The sequence below is a fragment of the Pipistrellus hanaki genome (assembly GCF_964339955.1).
Source record: "Pipistrellus hanaki genome assembly, chromosome: 12".
NCBI lineage: Eukaryota > Metazoa > Chordata > Mammalia > Chiroptera > Vespertilionidae > Pipistrellus > Pipistrellus hanaki.
In genome coordinates this window covers 1,898,057-1,916,397 of record NC_140514.1, presented here as the reverse complement: position 1 = coordinate 1,916,397, position 18,341 = coordinate 1,898,057, and the positions used below count along the sequence as shown (strand labels likewise).

Sequence of the window (18,341 nt, the reverse complement as noted above, 5' to 3'; positions counted from 1 at the left end):
GCGGGGAGCCGGCGTCACGGGGCGCACGGGCGGGCGAGCCCTCTGCCCTCACACGGACACCAGCCCACCCGCCACTGCGGGCTGGGAGCCGGCGGACGAGGGGCCCCAGCTCATCTGAGCTGGGGCCCCTCGTCCGCCGGCTCCCAGCCCGCAGTGGCGGGTGGGCTGGTGTTTCTCTCTCCTGGGCACTCAGCAGCTCAGACAGGGCAGTCTCCGTGGGACACACTACAGACTGGCCCCGTCATGGTACACGTGAGCCTGCGGATGTCGGATCAACGTGTACTCGAGGACTCGCTACCTGACGACAACTGATCGCCAGCACAACTCGCCAACACTGCCATGGGGGAAGCGCCCATCTTCCCAACGACTTAGGGGGAGTAGGAGGCCAGCCCTGGCTTTTGTTATGACCCGCCTCCGTGAGGGCCCCCCAGGGACTGAGAGTGAGGGCCCCCAGGGATGTGAGTGGTCTGCCTGAGAACCATGGAGAGACATTCTCATCCGATGGCCAGTGGTGACGATTCTCCTCACTCCGCATCCCCCCAGCTTTCCCGTCAAAGTCTATAATCACACCGGCCACTAACGCTTGTGTGGGCTGATGGGGACCCTGAACTGTCTGTGGGTCTCCTGCTCAGCGGTCCCCGACGAGCCCTCAGACCCAGGGCACCTTCTGTGCCAAGCCAGCTTGGCCAGGTTCGGTAACCCTGAGGCGGTGAAGGATGGAGAAAAGACAGACGAGAAGAAAGCTGTCCTCTCTGATGGAGTCTCTCTCTGACGGAGAGCGAGCGACGGCGCCACAGGCCACAGGCCGTGTCTTCATTTTACAGCCGATGCCACGAGGCAGAGTGAGGGCGGGTCAAGTTGTTTACAACGTTCTCGTGGGTTTCGATCCTACTCAACTACGTGCACCTGAGCTCTATCAAGCCCACGTCCCTCAGGCACGTGGGCCCTGTGTTCGGACCACGGGTTCAAGCGCACAACTACAGCTGTTGGCTATCACTGTGCCGTGAGGCTCTGCCTTCCAGCTGGGACTTGCACGTGACTTTGCTACGAGAGGACTGTGCCCTCTCCTCAGTCAGAGGCTTGAACCTGTCCCAACGCTGAGCCCGCCCTCCACACTGCACCACTGCAGGTGACAACACAGTGACGGAGAGGTCCCTGCAGCAGGAGGGGGAGAACAGGAGACCGAGGGAGCAGAGGGAAGACGAGCATTTTGTCACCACAATTCACAGAGATACGTGTCGCCCTGGCCAGTTTGGCTCAGTGGATGGAGGTCGGCCTACAGACTAAAGGGTCCAGGATTTAATTCCGGGCAAGGGCACGTACCTCGGTTACATGCTTGATGCCTGGCCCTGGTCAGGGCACCTGTGGGGGACAACCCATCAATGTGTCTCTCTCACAACGATGTCTCTCTCTCACATTGATGTTTCTCTCTCCCCCTCCCTCCCATTCTCTCTAATACTAATGGAAAAATACCCGCAGGTGAGGATCAACCACAGAAATACACACGTCTTCTATCCGCTCTTTGCCAAGAGCTTTAGGGCACCCTGACCGGGACATAGCCCAGCCCGTGTCCTCAGCGTTCCCAGCACTCCCTGAGCAGTACGCCGTCCTTCCTGGGTCCCTAAGACAGTGGTCGGCAAACTGCGGCTCAAGAGCCACATGCAGCTCTTTGGCCCCTTGGGTGTGGCTCTTCCACAAAACACCACACGGGGCGCGCACGTACAGTGCGATGGGAACATCGTGGCCCATGCGCAGACGTCGGTTTTCGGCTCTCAAAGAAATGTCAATCATCGTCCTGCTGATATTTGGCTCTGTGGACTGAGGAGTTTGCCGACCACTGCCCTAAGAGGCCTCCCTGTGCTGGAGGTGCGGCCTCCGCCCTGTGCTCAGGGCCCCCGGCGACTGAGCGCACCCCTCATGCGGCTTCTCCCCTGCAGGGGCCACTCCCCGGCCCGGGGGACGGGAGCCTGACCTTCGCCCCTGGCGCCCTGGTGGTGCGAGCAGATGAGGCTGGCGTCCTCGTACTTGGGGTCGTGGACCGTGTAGTCGAAAGGCAGCTTCCGGAAGAGCTCCAGGTCGGGCCAGGGGTCGCTGCCCTGGAGGTAGCGCCACTCGGACTCCTCCCGGAGGTCTGGGGGCCGAGAGAGACCGGGGCGCGTGACCAAATGGGACAGAGAGCGACTTTGTTCTCCGGCAGACACGCCACGGAACCACGGAGGGTGTTCACGGGAACAACGGTCCACCCTGTGGGGACCACGGGAAACCCAGAGGCGAGGGAAGACCCGGCTGCGCGGCTTCCGTGGGCCTGAACTCCCCCCCGCACGGAGGACGGTCGAGAGCACCCGCAGAAGTGCTGCGTGAGGACACGGGGACCCCGCTCCTGAGGCCGAGTGATCCTCCACGGCACGTGTCAGGACCACAGGCCATCGGAGCCCTAACGGCCACGGGCAGCGTCCCGCCACCGGAGATCGGAGACCCGAGGGGAAAGCCAGCCGGACACCAGGAGGCAGGCCCGTAGGAACGGAAACTGCGCTGAGGGCACCCATCGCCCACCCACGTCCCATCCGCATCCCGGGCCCACCAGCCCCACGCAAACCCTCTAAGGACCCAGCGTCCCGCCCGCGTCCACCAGCCCCGCCCGGACCCTCTGAGGACCGAGGGTCCCACCTGCGTCCCATCTGCATCCCGGGCCCACCAGCCCCACGCAAACCCTCTGAGGACTGAGGGTCCTGCCCGCGTCCACCAGCCCCGCCCGGACCCTCTGAGGACCGAGCGTCCCGCCCGCGTCCCACCAGCCCCGCCTGGACCCTCTGAGGACCGAGGGTCCCGCCCGCGTCCACCAGCCCCGCCCGGACCCTCTGAGGACCGAGCGTCCTGCCCGTGGCTGCGCGAGGCTGAGACTCACCGAGGTTGATCTCCTCCTCGTCATATACGTCCACCTCCGTCAGCCGGATGAGCATCCGGGACAGGATGCTGAGGAACTGCAGGTAAGCGCCCGTCTTCCCGATCTGCGGGCACGGGGGCGGGCGCCCCAGTCAGTGCACCTGTCTCGGCGCCCGGAGCACCCGCCACGCCTCAGGGCACCGCCCTTTTTCCTGTAACTTTTTTTTATAATAAATATATAATAAATCCTCACTGAGGGCGTTTTCCCATTGATTTTTAGAGAGCGGGAAAGACAGAAACACATCCACAGGCTGCCTCTGGCACACGCCCCAACCAGGGTCCCGGCCAAGGAGGAGCCTTACTGGCATTGAACCTGGGACCCTTCCACGCACAGGCCAGGGGTCGGCAAACTCATTCGTCCACAGAACCAACTATCAACAGGACAACGATGCACGTTTCTTTGGAGAGCCACATTTCTTAAACGTAAACTTCTTCTAACGCCTCTTCTTCAACATAGACTCGCCCGGGCCGAGTATTTTGTGGAAGAGCCACACTCAACCACCATGTGCCCACCATCCAGAACTGAAATACCATGGCTGACATGTACACGTAAGGAACTGTTTGACATTGAAATTGGGTATCAAAAGAACTGGTGGTCCAGAAAGAAGCTCACTACAGACCGGTTCATCTGCCTTTCAGCATAACGATTACTGCTTGTCTCATCTTTGATTCTTATAAGTGTATTTCCAGTAGGACATGATCTCACTCATCTGGGGGAAATGGTGAACAACACAGACTGATAAACGAGAACAGACCCAGAGATAAGGAGCCGTGGGTCAGACGTTGGACCTCAGAGGGAGGGTGGGGATAAAAGGGAGAGATCAACCGAAGGACTTGTGTGTACACACATGAGCCTAGCCAGTGGTCAAGGACAAAAGGGGGGTGGGGGCATGAGTGGGGTGGGGGTGGGGGACTGGAATGGAGGGTTGAGGACAAATATGTGATACCTTAATCAATAAAGAAATAATTTTTTTAAAAAAGAGCCACACTCAAGGGGCCAAAGAGCCGCACGTGGCTCGAGAGCCGTGGTTTGCCGACCACGGCCGTGGAGGAAACGGAGGAGAGAGGACAGATGTCGCTGGGCCCTGACCCCCCATCCCACTGCCCCCTGGGGGCCATCCCAGAAGCTTCCGCCGTGAGAATGGCAAGATGTGCGAAAGGGGGTGCCATCGGCCCCACGCTGCCGCTGGGCCTGAGCACGGACCCCCCGCTCCCCGAGTCCAGGCCGCGGGGCGCCCTCACCTGCGGGGGCCCGCTGAGCAGCAGCCGGCGCGGGTGGAAGCCATCCCCGCAGCCCTCGGCGCGGCTGCCGTGGTCCATGTGGCCGGGCCGCGGCGCGGTCCACTGCCGGTAGTACAGTGACTGCTCCGTGGACGTCATGGTCTTGCTGAGCAGCGGCCGGAAGGAGCTGGCCCACACGACCGAGGGGGCGGGCAGCAGCGAGGCGGCCTTGGGCAGCCCGCTGCTGTCGGTGGCCGTGACCATGTCGTACACCAGCTTGGGCAGGAAGACCACGGGCGGCTGCCGGCGGGCCTTGGCCAGGGAGCACCGGGAGGCCGGCCCCGGGGACGGGGAGGACGAGGCGCCTGCCGTGGGGAGCCGGCGGGGCGAGGGGACCGCCGCCTGGACGCCCCTCTGGCTGGGGTGGCGGCCGGCGGCGTCGGGCTGGGGGGCCGGCCCGGGGCTGTGCCTGCTGAGGGCCGAGGCCGGCCCCTGGCTGGCCCGGAGCCTCTGGGTGTCCTCCGAAGGGCCGCAGGGCTGCGGGGACCGGGTCTGCTCCCCCGGAGGGGGCCCCCCGGGCGGAGCCGAGGTCTCGCCGCCGAGCGCCGGGCCTGGGGAGAGAGGACCCCGTCATCCTGAAAGCCCGGTTCTTCCCAGTCTCCCTCCCCAGTTCTAGGCGAGATCCAGGCTCTCCGTCCACGTCTAAAATCTCCAGTGGCGGGCAGGCTCTCCCCAGGACTTACCGGACGCCCTGGAGGAGCGGCCGGAGGAGGCCGAGTCCCGGGAGCCGGACCGCTCCCTCTTCACGGGGCTCCTCTTCTCGGCGGCGGGGCCTGTGTCCAAACACACACCCGGAAACGCCCGTCACCGTCCCACAAGGTCCCGGCGCTTTACACTGTCCATCACACCTCTCCCCGCTCCCATCCCCAGCCCCCTGCCACCCACCCCTCCCCGCGCCTCCAACTGCGGGAGAGGACGCAGGGGCAGGGGCAGGGCGATCAGCTACAGGAGGACGTAGACGGGCAGGGAGAGGGCTGGGGGCCCCGGCCAGGCTCCCACGCGGACAGAGGCAGGAGCAGGAGGGAGAGGAAGGGAGAGGTGACCCGCCCCGAGTCCTGCAGGGCCAGCAGGGTCTCCAGGGAAAGCAGAGGAGAGGGAACTCGGAGCAGCAGGAAGAATGTCTGTGTGGCCGGGGGGACAAGAGCGGAGCACAGCCGGGAGCCCCTGAGGCTGGGTGTGGCGCGTGGGCTGGAGGGGGGGAGGGAGCAGGGGAGCTGACACTGGCGTGGTGGGGGGAGGGGTGCCGGGACGCATCGCAGGGAGGTGGAGGCACCGCGGTGGGGTCACGCTCCGGCCTGTGGGTCTGCCACACACGGGGGCCTGCTGGGCCGCTCTCTCCGGAGGCGGGACAGGCCACAGGCCCTGTCCGAGGCCACACAGGTCGCAGGTGGAGGCGGCCGAGGAGCCCCGGTCTCTGATCCCACACCGTCCCTCCCCGACCCCACCCCGCCAGCGCTCTGCCCTTCTTAGGAGCACTGTGCTTGTTCTCGCCAGCCCATGGGCTGCAGCCGAATGCCCTGCTCTGCCTGTGACCTCTGCAATGCGGGGTCAGCTGTCCATGCTGCCCTGGACCCCGGCCGGTGTCCGTACGTCTCCGACATGGGCACGTGCTGAAGGCTGGCCCGCAGAGGGTGTAAGCGAGTGAACCTTACCCGGGGCAGCAATTCAGACAGAGCGTGAACCCTACGACACCTCAGTTCTTCTTCCCACTCATTAGCAATTCCAGGGCTAGGGCTAGGGCCAGGCCAGTGTGGCTCAGTGGCTGAGCATCGACCTAGGAACCAGGAGGTCACGGTTCGATCCCCGGTCAGGGCACATGCTGGGTTGCAGATTCGATCCCCAGTGTGGGGCGTGCAGGAGGCAGCCAATCCATGATTCTCACCATTGATCTCTCTCTCCCTCTCTCTCTCTGAAATATATTTTTAAAGGAATAAATTTTTTTTTAAAAATATATTTTTATTGATTTCAGAGAGGAAGGGAGAAGGAGGGGGATAGAAACATCAATGAGAGATAACCATGGGCCGGCTGCCTCCTGCACACCCTTAGTGGGGATCAAGCATGCAACCCAGAAATGTGCCGTTGACCAGAATCAAATCCGGGACTCTTCGGTCCACAGGCCTGTGCTCTATCCACTGAGCCAAACCAGCCAGGGTGTGAACTTCTTAAAAAAATATATATATAGTAATAATAATTCTAGAGCTAGGAAGAACCTATTTGGACTTCTATTTTCTTACACCAAAAAAGCAGTGAAGGGGGGAGCTGAATTCCTTTCCCGCTTTAGGGAGCTCTGCCAGGGCAGCCGGGGAAGCAGACGGCCCCGGGCCACGTGGAATGGGGGCCGCCGGCTAGACCAGCGCAGGCTCCCCCGAGGGCGGACGCAGGGGCCGACCTTCGGTCGCCGGCTCCTCCTCCTCGTTGTCCGTGCTGCTCGGCTTCTCGGCGTCGCTGTCCGCGCCCTCGGCCCGCGGCCGCCGCTCCAGGGGCCCCTCGCTGCTCACGAAGTGCGCGGCCAGGCCCAGCTCCTGCTCCAGCGCCGAGCGCACCAGGCAGGAGTTGATGAGGCGCAGGTCGCAGTACCGCAGGGACCTGGGGGCGACATGGGGCTCCGTGCAGGGCCTCGGAGGGAACCGGCGCCCGGGGCCGGCGCCTGCCTTCCCGGGGCCGGCATGGGTGCGCCCGGAAGAGCATGGCGTTCCCTGAGCCTTCGCCACCGTGACGGTGCGGCCTGCGCAGCTGCCAGCGTCCGGGGCGCCAGCTGTGCAGGGGCCGGGCTGCAGCTCCTACGGCTGCTCCACAAGCAAAGACGTGCAAGGCCCCAGCAGGACCCCCGGCCCTGCCCTGTGGGTGTGAAGTACGTCTTTAAAAGCCAACCTGGCCCTGGTTGGTGTGGCTCAGTGGATAGAGCACTGGCCTGAACGCAGACTAAAAGGTCCCGGGTTCGATTCCGGTCAAGGGCACATGCCTGCGTTGTGGGTTCGGTCCCCAGTAATGGGCTTGCAGGAGGCAGCTGATCTATGATTCTCATCATTGATGTTTCTCTCTCTCTCCCTCTCCCTTCCTCTCTGACATGAATAAACATGTATTTGGGGCGAGAGGGGCCAGCCAGCCGTCACCTTCCATTCCAGCAATTGCCTTCCTGAAGGCGGTGCCCTCTGCCTGCGTGCCTGCCCGTCTGTGTGGACACCCGGGAGGCGTCCAGGGGGCTGGTGGCCGCCATGTGCTCGGGGCGGTGATGGTGAGCACCGCAGCCTGAAACGGTCAGCCCTAAGGGCTGGAAAGACGGTTCCTCCCCTCCCCCGGGTCATCTCCTGGATCAGGAGGGAGCCGCCATCCTGCAGCCTGGACACAGCGGGAGAGGTGCCCCCGAGAGGACCCCAAACTGCCCTCGATGGACCGGCCATCCCTAACAGACGGTGACAGCCCTCCCCCCGCCGTGGGGAGAAACCGAGAGGCACGAAGTCCTGTCTCCAGCGGCAGGGCCCCGCCCGGCACCCAGCCCGGCCCCCACGGGCACAGACAGTGCAGTCAGAGAACCAGGCAGAGTGCCCCGGGCCCAGGCCCGTGGCAAACAGCCCCTCACCTGGGCAAGGACTCGCCGTGCGGGTCCATCCCGCTGAAGATGAGGATGCAGGGCAGGCCCTCCAGCTCCAGGTACGTCTGAGGCCTCCACTCGGCGTCCTCGATGTTCTGCCACACCTGCAGGCCGTCAGAGGGAAAGAGCCTGACCCTGACCCCGCGGCCCAGCCCTGGCACCCCCACAGCCCAGCCCCGGGCACCCCCACGGCCCAGCCCCGGGCACCACGACGGCCTCCTGCCATGTGAAGCCACACCCCCAGCGCCGCCCCCTCCGCCCCGAAGCGCCACCTTGAGCTGCTTCACGAAGTGCGTGCCCACGGCGAGGCGGGCGCTGGGGCCGCCCAGGATGATCTCGAAGCGCTGTTCCAGTGCCAGGCGCGCCCGCACGCGGGCCAGGCGCTCGTAGGCCACGGCGGCCAGCGGCGAGCAGGGCACGCGCAGCAGCACCATGAGCCCGTGGCCACAGGGGCTCTGCTGCGGTGCGCCCAGCAGGTTCTGCGTGATCTCCAGCGTCTCCACCGACGTGTGGTGCTTCATCTGCGGGAGCCCGCGCACCGCCATCATGGCCGCCGCGTAGTGCTGCACCAGCACGAAGGTGCGGATCACGGCGCTGTGCAGGCGCGGGAACCTGCGGGACCGCCCGCCATGAGCCCCCGCGCCGCCACGGCCACAGCCATGCAGCCTGGAGCCGCCACGGCCACTCAGCCGCCACGGCCACGCAGCCCACAGCCTCCACGGCCACAGCCATGCCGCCTGGAGCCGCCACACAGCCCACAGCCCGCACCGCCATGGCCAAGCAGCCCGCAGCCCCCACAGCCACCACGGCCACCACAGCCACATAGCCGCCACGGCCACGCAGCTGCCCCTGGCCACGCACTCGCAGGGCGGCCAGGAGGCACAGAGCCAGGCCGCCTCCGCTCGGCACACTGGCACCCAGGCCACCCGCAGCGCCCCGGCCTCTAACGGGGCGGGCGTCCCTGTGCGGCGGCTGCGGGCCTGGCCCAGCGCCCCGCTCGGGCGAGCCCGGGATCCGCTCTGCGTGTCCAGCGGGAGACACAGGGCGGGTGTGCTGCCGCCGGGCGCCCGGAGCGCGGAGACGGTACCTCTTCCCCAGGGCGGTGGCCATGGCCTCGAAGGAGCTGTCGTAGCGCAGCAAGGGCAGGCTGTGGCCCGACAGGGTGGACTCGAGGAACTCCGACAGCCCGAAGTAGCGCCTGTCCTCGGGGTACACGTCCGCGCCCTGAAACGGAGAGGAGCCGTCAGCAGACACCCGCGTGGGAGACGGGGGTCACGGGCTGGCGGCACGGACGGCCTGGCCGGCACCTGGGCCTCCCCGGGGCTCCCCGTGCAGCCCCCGGCGAGACTTCACTGCTTTCCTCCCCACCCGCCCCCCCGGAGCCCGGGGCACTCCCGCCCGAAGGACCGATAGGCCCGTCACTCGGGACGTTCCGCTCACTCGGCCCAGCGTGCGTGTCAGGAAGGAGCCCAGCCTTCCTGTGTAACACACACTCTCATCGTTAAGACGGCTTCTCTCCCACAATTTAAACTGGTTTTAGGAAGTCAACTCCCTTGCCTCCCACTGCCATTGAGATCAGCAGGAGAAAGGCACTGAGCTGACCACTTGGGCTCACATTGGCATAACCCCTCCCAAACCAAGATCCACGCTTCTCCAGCTCCAGAGCGGAGCAATGCTGGGAGGTTGTTAAAGCGACAAAGCAACCCTAACCGGTTTGGCTCAGTGGACAGAGCATCGGTCTGCGGACTAACAGATCCCGGGTTCAATTCCGGTCAAGGGTATGGACCTTGGTTGTGGGCATATCCCTAATGGGGAGTGTGCAGGAGGAAGCTGATCGATGTTTCTCTCTCATCGGTGTTTCTAACTCTCTATCCCTCTCCCTCTCTGTAAAAAATCAATAAAATATATTTTTTTAAAATCGACAAAGTAGCCCGACTTGGTTGAGCATCGACCCATGAATTAAGACAGGGGTCCTCAAACTTTTTAAAGTGGGGGCCAGATCACGGTCCCTCAGAGAGCTGGAGGGCCGGACTATATGAACTACTAATTCCTACTGTAACACCTCGGCTGCGCTCACTGCCCAAAAAACCTGGCGGGCCGGATTAGACTCCTCTGCGGGCCGCATGTGGCCCGCGGGCCATAGTTTGAAGACCCCTGAATTAAGAGGTCATAGTTCAATGCCCGATCAGGGCACATGCCCAGGTTGTGGGCTCGATCCCCAGCAGGGGGCGTGCAGGAGGCAACGGATAGATGTTTCTCTCTCATGGATGTGTCTCTCACTCTTCCTCTCCGATATCAGTTAAGACATTTAAAAAGAAAAAAAGATTCAAGGAGCTGGGATCCAGGTGACCCCCGGCAGCCCGTCCACCGGGGTCTTTCCTGAAGAGCCGCCCCCGCGCGCGGCCCCGGCGAGCCGCCCCCGGCACTCACGGCGCTGCAGGCGGCGGGCCAGTGGACCTCGTTGTAGGGGCTGACGAGCGTGTGCCGCGTCTGCAGCGCGTACGGCAGGGACGTCACGTGCAGCGTCAGGATGTTGGGGGCCTCCTTCACCTCCCGGCAGTTGAGCAGCCGGTCCACCAGGCCGGCCGCCGGGTCGCCCGGGGGGCAGAGGCCGTGGACGGCGCTGCTGAGGGGGGAGAGGAGACGCGCAGTGAGCGGACTGGCTGCGGCTGCAGCAGTTGTACCAGGACGGAGCAGTTGTGTGCGTTTATAACCAGCCCCCCAACGCTGCCGATAGTCAAAGAACACGGCTCCTCCGCGACCAGGGAATAAACGTTTTAAATGACTGTCCTGTGAGGGCCTTCATTCCAGGCCGCCTCTGAGACCGGCACTGCCTGCCGCTGTTCCCCCCCACCCCCGACGCTGAGCGGACACGCCCCTCTCTCTAGCCTCAGTTTCCATACTGGCCCCTTCCGGAGGCTGCACGGCCTGCCTCTGGGGCAGTGGTCGGCAAACTCATCAGCCCACAGAGCCAAACATCAACAGCACAACAATAGGCATTTCTTTGGAGAGCCACATTTTTTAAACTTCAACTTCTTCTCACGCCACTTCTTCCACACAGACTCGCCCAGGCCGTGGTGTTTTGTGGAAGAGCCACACTCCAGGGGCCAGAGACCTGCATGTGGCTCACGAGCCGCAGTTTGCCGACCACGGCCCTGGGGTACCGTCCAGCTCTAAGGTGCTGAGACATCCACGCACCTGCCTGCGGGTACCCAGCCCCACAGCACTCAGCTCTGGCAGGCGTGCCCACCGCCCAGCGTCAGCCCCGTGTGTCACCCAGAGGGGGACCGCGGCAGCTCAGAGCCCCCCCTAACCTCACGGTCCCAGAGCCCCCCCTAACCTCACGGTCCCAGAGCCCCCCACCTCACGGTCCCAGAGTCCCCCTAACCTCACAGTCCCAGAGCCCCCCTAACCTCACGGTCCCAGAGCCCCCCCCCCCCTCACGGTCCCAGGGCCCCCACCTCACGAGGTCCCAGTGCGCGTGGTCGTGGACGAGGACGAAGAGCGTGTGCGGGTTCTGGAAGCAGCTCTGCAGGAAGGCCTGGAACCGCGCCTGCGCCTCTGCGTCCAGCTTCAGGACGTACTGCTCCGCCCGCTGCCTGGTCACCTGCTCCTTGTCCAGGCCGAGCTCCAGCAGCACCCCTGCACCGGGGAGCACCCGGTGAGCACCCCTGCACCCAGGGAGCACCCGGGGAGCACCCCTGCACCCAGGGAGCACACGGTGACCACCCAGGGAGCACCCCTGCACCAGGGAGCACCCGGTGAGCAACCAAGGCGCACCCCTGCACCCAGGGAGCACCCGGGGAGCACCCCTGCACCCAGGGAGCACACGGTGACCACCCAGGGAGCACCCCTGCACCAGGGAGCACCCGGTGAGCAACCAAGGCGCACCCCTGCACCCAGGGAGCACCCGGGGAGCACCCCTGCACCGGGGAGCACCCGGTGAGCAACCAAGGCGCACCCCTGCACCGGGGAGCACCCAGTGAGCACCCGGGGAGCACCCCTGCACCGGGGAGCACCCAGTGAGCACCCCTGTACCCAGGGAGCACCCGGGGAGCACCCCTGTACCCAGTGAGCACCCGGGGAGCACCCCTGCACCGGGGAGCACCCAGTGAGCACCCCTGTACCCAGTGAGCACCCGGGGAGCACCCGGGGAGCACCCCTGTACCCAGTGAGCACCCGGGGAGCACCCCTGTACCCAGTGAGCACCTGGGGAGCACCCCTGCACCCGAAGAGCACCCGGTGAGCAACCAAGGCGCACCCCTGCACCCGGGGAATACCCGGGGAGCACCCCTGCACCCGGGGAGCACCCGGCGAGCACCCGGGGAGCACCCGGCGAGCACCCGGCGAGCACCCGCCAGGACTCGGGTCACCAGCGCCGTCCCAGGCTCCACTCCCTCAGCAGCTGCACAGCCGGCACGGTGCTCGGCCCCGAGGCCACAGGGTGCCGGGACATGGGGGGCTGGCTCCTCCACGAATGACTGTGGTAAAGCCGCCTGTGCAGGGTGCGGCACAGACACAGCCTGCCGCCAGCCCGGTGTGCCCGCAGCCGCCCGGGGCCCAGCAGAGCTGCCTCCTGGCACAGCGGCTCCAGCACCATCACGGCAGCAGGAGGGAGGGGAAGGGAAGGCCCACCCCCAGCAACACCAGCTCCCGCCCCCTGCCTGGCTGTCCCGGGCCCGAGGGCCCCCTGCCTGGCTGTCCCGGGCCCAGGGCCCCCCAGTGGCTCTCTGTGCATTTCACGTCCCGCTCCCTCAAAAGCACAGGGGAGCACCTTCAGGCAGGACACGGACATGCAGGTCACGGGCCAGCGTGGGGCAGTGAAAACCCGTCAGGCTTCTCCCTTTCCCCGAGCGCAAACTCTCGGGCGAGTTATTCTCTCTCTGCCTTGGTTCCGGGACCGACAAAACCGGTGACACTTCCCGCCCCGTCCGCTTTCGACGCAGAGACCCGTGTCCAGAGCCCACCTGAGCTCCTGCGGACGCCCCGCTCCCCCAGGCCGTACCCGAGTGCCAGACGTGGAGCAGGGTCTGCTGGTAGGCCACCTCGGAGGGCGGGATGCAGATCAGGAAGTCCACCTTCTGGAAGGAGCCCAAGTCCAGGTGCTGGGTGCTGGAGTCCGCGATGGAGCACACGTGCGACAGCAGCTTCTGGGCCACGGCCAGCTGGAGGGGCCGGATGCGCGGCGGCTCCCGCCTGGAACCTGGGGCCGAGCCGGAGAGGTGAGGGGCCGGGAGCCGAGGCCACGGCCGGGGCCGCTGCGGGGGGCGGACAGCGCCGTCCAGAGCTCATGGCCAAGGTCACGGGCCGGCAGCACCCCACGGAGCTCCGCCCCTGCCCAGGCTGTTCACCACCAGCACACGCCTGTCCCGGCCTCATGGTCCGGGGATGAGCAGCCCGGGCCCGGAGGCCGGGCAGCACCAGGGGAGCGGCGCTGAGTGTGGGCTTTGCGGGAGGCTGCACGTTTGCAGGAAGAGGAGATGGCGGCCCCTCGGGACGTGACAGGGATGAATATTTTAGCAATCAAGGCTCAGGGAGGCTCAGCAGAGCAAGGGGCCGTCTCAGGGTAAGTGGCCTCCGTCGCTGAAGACTAACGGTAAAGCTGGGTGTTGGCTTACTGTAAGGCGACCAGACGTCCCGCTTTTGGTGGGACAGTCCAGATTTTTAACAATTTGTCCCATGTCCCGTTGCTTTTTTAAAAAATGTCCCGATTTTTGGAAAGGTTCTTTTAAATCTTTTGGACTTTTTTAAATGCCGCAGGACGTGGGACAGATTGTTAAAAAGCGGGATGTCTGGTCACCTTAGGGATGCTAAGGGGAAGCCCCGCCCCCTGGGTGTGCTTCTAACATCGCTTCCTGGTACCTGGGAGACGGGGGGATTGGGGGGGGGGGGTGAGAACGGGGGCCCTGGCCGCCAGCTCCCCTCCCGCACTCACTCGTGCACGCCGGGACCCCGCCGACGTCCATGGCTTTGGGGGCAGAGGCGGCGGAGGGCGAGGGAGAACCACGGCCTTGGTGCTCCTGATGAAACTTGTCCAGCAGGATGTCAATGTCACCCTCTGCCCAAAACAGGAGGAACAGCAGGCATGGGGCTTCCATCCGGAGACACGCGGCCCACACCCAGGGCCGCCCTGGCCTGGGGGCGCAGGGAGGAGGCAGGCAGGAGGGTCCCCTCACGTCCTGGCTTAGAAAGGAGGTTACCCGGGAACACACAGGTGCCCGGACAGAGGGACAGCGGCGGGAGGGAAGGGGCCAAGCCCATGGGGGTGGGGAGGAGCGCATGAGGGACTCCGGGACTCTGGGGGGCCCTGAGGGGAGCAGCCAGGGACAGAGAAGGGCAGGCACAGCAGCATGTGGCACAGGGGCCCCCAGCTCCTGTGAGGCTGAGAGCAATGGCGGGAGGGGGCACGGTAGGAGCAGGGCGGAGACAGGCAGAGAGCTACAGGCTCAGGCCCTACCGCGCCCCAAAGAGACAGAAACCGCGATGCCCAGGAGAGGAAGGTGCCAGCCAGGACCACACCGGGCCCTGCCCACCCAGGCCAGAGTGTGGGTGCCCAAGCCAGAGGCCCCACCCCCACGTCTGGATCAAGGGACGCCCGGCAGGTCGAGAGGGGCTCCCCATGATGCCCTGCCCGCCCTGTCTTTGTTCAACCTGATCCGCTCAGGCCTCACACCCGCCCCCCCGCCAGCCCACCTGGACAGAGGGAGCTGAAGAAGGCGCCCAGGGAGTCCACCTTCCCGGTGACCAGCGCGTAGCTGACCTCCTGCTGGTACTCGGCCGGGGTGAGCAGGCTCTCGGACAGCACCCGGGCTTGGTACTTCCCTGGAAGACAGAGCTGGTGGCCCCGCGGCTCCGCGGTGGCACGGGGGTCCCGGGGCGGTCCGGGCCTGTGTCTGCCCCTCGCCCCCAGCCCCGGCGCCGGGTGGGGCGGCCGGGCGGGGCTCACCGGTGACGGCGATGCAGGAGTCCAGTGCGGCGCTGCGGCAGGCGCAGATGATGACCACGTAGTTGGTCTTGGCCAGCTTGCCGTCCACCAGCAGCCGGAACATCTCGGCCAGGCCCTCGGCCAGCGAGGACGCGCACTCGATGACGTGCACGCTGTCGTTGCAGGAGCTGGCGGCCAGGCCGGCCAGCCAGGGCAGCTGCGCCGGCGTGACGGGCCCCGCGGGGCCGGGCGCGGGCGGGCAGGGGGGCACGGCCGGCGGGTACGGCCGCGTCTCCACCACGTGCGACTCCCGCCACGAGCGCAGGAAGATCTGCTCCAGGTCCTCCATCAGCGGCACCTGGTCCGCGGCTGCCAACAGGGGGGCCGACAGGCTTCAGTGCCCGCCCCGCCCGCCCGCCCCACACACGCCCCACGTGGAGGTCTCTCACCCCCACACGCCCCACACGCCCCAATGCCCCACGTGGAGGTCTCTCACTGCCCCACACGCCCCACACACGCCCCCCACACGCCCCACGTGGAGGCCTCTCACCCCCCACACGCCCCACACGCCCCACACACCTCACATGCCCCACGTGGAGGTCTCTCCCCGCCCCCCACACACACACGCCCCACGTTGAGGCCTCTCACCCCCCACACGCCCCACACACCCCACACGCCCCAATGCCCCACGTGGAGGCCTCTTCCCGCCCCACACGCCCCACACGCCCCACGTGGAGGCCTCTCCCCGCCCCCCCACACACACGCCCCACGTGGAGGCCTCTTCCCGCCCCCCCACACACACGCCCCACGTGGAGGCCTCTCCCCGCCCCCCCACACACACGCCCCACGTGGAGGCCTCTCACCCCCCACCCGGGCCCCACGTGGCAGTTTCATACAAATACAAGGGAAACGTGCCTAAGCTCCTTTAAAAACAACACAGCCCGAGTTGTTTCTGTGGCACTGTATCGCAGACAGCTGGGAACGCGGGAGAGAAGAGCGGCCATAACCTCCCCCTCAGAACACAACCACAGCTGTTCCTGTGTGTTCCTCAGGAGCTCCCTCCTCGGGCAGGTTTAACCTCAGAGTGTGCAACCTCAGAGCCGGTCCCCTTTCCCTCCCGGCCCACCGGAATCCCATGCACACTGCTGACCGTGCTCAGAAAGAGCCCTGACCGTGGGCACTGACGGTGGGCAGTCACAGGGGCAAATGCTGTTCCATGACAGGGAGGCACCTACACCTACTTGGCAGCGCCTCTGCTATCCGTCCTGTCGTTGCCTCCAGAGAACCATCCCCACAAATGGGCTCAGTGCGCACCTGTCTGAGAGAGCAGTGGCTCCCGGCCTGCTTCTGGCCACGCCCCCCTGAGCATCTCTAACATCAGGTGCCCCCCTCCGTGACACCTCATTCTCATTATTCAAAAAATGACTCCTGCCGAAACCGGTGTGGCTCAGTGGATAGAGCGTCAGCCTGCAGACTGAAAGGTCCCAGGTTCAATTCCAGTCAAGGGCATGTACCTTGGTTGCGGGCACATCCCCAGTAGGGGGTGTGCAGGAGGCAGCTGATCGATGTTTCTCTCTCATTAATGTATCTAACTCTCTATCCCTCTCTCTTCCTCTCTGTAAAAAATCAATAAAATATATATATTTTTAAAAATGTGACTCCTAGTCACGTGGAGGAAGCCTAACAAGCCGTGAACTTGGTCTAAACACGCTTCCAAAAAACATGGCACCCATGAGAGAGAAAAATAAAAGAACGAAAGGGCAGTGAAGTCCTGAGGAAAACATCACTAGAAAATTGTTTAAAAAATAATATGAAGTGATATGAAAAAATAGCAAATTACGTTTCAGAATGCATAGAGAATTGAAATGCATAGATGTGTCACCATATGTATTTATATACTGTATATGAGGCCCCTAGAACCATGAGAAATGCAAAAATACCACTCCTAATAACTCCTTCTCAAATTGCCCCCTTAAAAAGCAAATTGCCGCCCTAGGTGGTTTGGCTCAGTGGATAGAGCATCAGCCTGCGGCCTACTGGGTCTCAGGTTTGATTCCAATCAAGGGCACATGTCTGGGTTCCAGGCTCGATCCCCAGTGAGAGGTGTGCCAGAGGCAGCCAATCAATGATTCTCTCTCATCATTGATGTTTCTTTCCATCTCTCTCTCCCTCTCCTTTCCTCTCTGAAATCAATAAAAATATATTTTTTAAATCACACTGCCCCCTGTGGACGTGTTGGGAACCGCTGCTATAGAGCTGACAGCCTCAGCCTGAATCCTCAGACTTGAGCGTACAGGACTGCAGGCCGAGGGCTGTGGATGCTCTCCCTGTGTCAGCTCACCGCCAGGCGCCTGGCCCAGGGCAGCAACAACAACAATAAAACTTTATTTGCTATTTTTTCATATCCCTGAGCTCCGGGCGCCATCACTCGAGGTGCTGTCCATCGTTTGACAGAGAAACACTTCCCTGTCTGACTCGTTCTCTTGCGTCTCTTGGATGACCAGCAAGGCTGACTCCGCTCCACACTGGCTTCCTGCCGGCACTTTCTGGTGTGCATGTCCAAGTCTCATGTCCGGGTGAGCGGAGGGCGGAACACCGCGTTTCTCCTGGGAAGACCCGTCCCCACCCAGCCGGCTACGGAGCCCCGAGCTCCCCACCACCGGGATTCCGGATCTGAAGCAAGGGGGTCCCGCCACGCATGCGCTGGGCTGCGGCAGCATCTCCTTGGATCAGCGGTTGGGTCTCCCAAGCCCCCCTCCCTTCCAGAACCACTCCCCCACAGCCCTCCTCCCCCCGCACCCCACACTGCCATGCTTGTCTTCTCTCCAATACGGCACTGGTCCCCACGGTCAGACTCCGCCCCCCGAGGGTGCCCACGCCCAACGGTCATCATCAGCCTTCACTCAACTCCGCTCACAGGCGAATCTTTTCTAATTATCAGCAGGTGAATCTGATTCTGACCCATGTTAAGCCCTTCCCTGCCCCAGGGCAGTGACGGCTGCAGCTCCTGGTAGCACCTGCCAGCACCTTCCCTGGATCCCACTCCACCAGCCAGTGAGGGCGCCCGTGAGGCAGCGATGTGGGCGGGCGGCCCCGAAGCGATGGCTCCTCAGAGGTCCCGCGGCGGGCGGATGGCGGGGAGGGACTCACCCAGCTGCACCAGGTAGTACACCGTGAGCAGCAGCTGCGTCTCCTCGGAGATGGGCTGCATGGCGGGCGCCCCGTACTGCTCGTAGGCTCTGGAGATGGACTGGGAGTTCTGGTAGCACGTGTGCAGCAGCGGGCTCACCACCACGTCGCTCAGGTTCCCGCAGAGGTAGGGGAAGTTCCCGTGGCCTGCGGAGGAGGTCAGCGGGCTCCGCTCAGCCTGGGCCCCGCCCCCAGCCCGGCCCACACCACCACGCCCGCACCTGCCCTGCTCCGTTTCCCTGCAGGGTGTCCTCGGGGCCACCACAAACACACACGGCCATGTATAGACCACAGCCAGGCAGAGACCACGGCCAGGCAGAGACCACGGCCATGCACAGGACACGGCCATGCACAGGACACGGCCATGCACAGACACGGCCATGCACAGACACGGCCAGGCAGAGACCACGG

The 18,341-nt window shown here is 64.4% G+C and overlaps 1 protein-coding gene across 11 annotated transcripts in view; it reads right to left on the bottom strand.

Moving 5' to 3' along the window:
• GREB1 (growth regulating estrogen receptor binding 1) overlaps window positions 1–18,341 on the bottom strand; it is a 68,657-nt gene that overhangs the window by 9,228 nt on the left and 41,088 nt on the right. For 7 of the 11 annotated variants that reach the window (XR_014796440.1, XM_084900043.1, XM_084900044.1 and 4 more), the window contains exons 10-24: window positions 17,892–18,077; window positions 14,763–15,110; window positions 14,510–14,638; window positions 13,752–13,874; window positions 12,822–13,019; window positions 11,278–11,458; window positions 10,247–10,442; window positions 8,904–9,040; window positions 8,089–8,428; window positions 7,805–7,920; window positions 6,614–6,810; window positions 4,908–4,997; window positions 4,186–4,775; window positions 2,906–3,008; window positions 1,973–2,131 (exon numbers count right to left, since the gene is read on the bottom strand). Coding sequence is in view for 10 of the 11 variants with exons in the window: in XM_084900043.1 (XP_084756169.1) it covers window positions 1,973–2,131; window positions 2,906–3,008; window positions 4,186–4,775; window positions 4,908–4,997; window positions 6,614–6,810; window positions 7,805–7,920; window positions 8,089–8,428; window positions 8,904–9,040; window positions 10,247–10,442; window positions 11,278–11,458; window positions 12,822–13,019; window positions 13,752–13,874; window positions 14,510–14,638; window positions 14,763–15,110; window positions 17,892–18,077 (3,093 nt within the window). In the remaining variant the exon portion in view is untranslated. Of the gene's footprint in view, window positions 1–1,323; window positions 1,363–1,972; window positions 2,132–2,905; window positions 3,009–4,185; window positions 4,776–4,907; window positions 4,998–6,613; window positions 6,811–7,804; window positions 7,921–8,088; window positions 8,429–8,903; window positions 9,041–10,246; window positions 10,443–11,277; window positions 11,459–12,821; window positions 13,020–13,751; window positions 13,875–14,509; window positions 14,639–14,762; window positions 15,111–17,891; window positions 18,078–18,341 lie in introns of all 11 variants that reach the window. The other 4 variants (XM_084900048.1, XM_084900050.1, XM_084900047.1 and 1 more) reach the window with 2 other exon arrangements.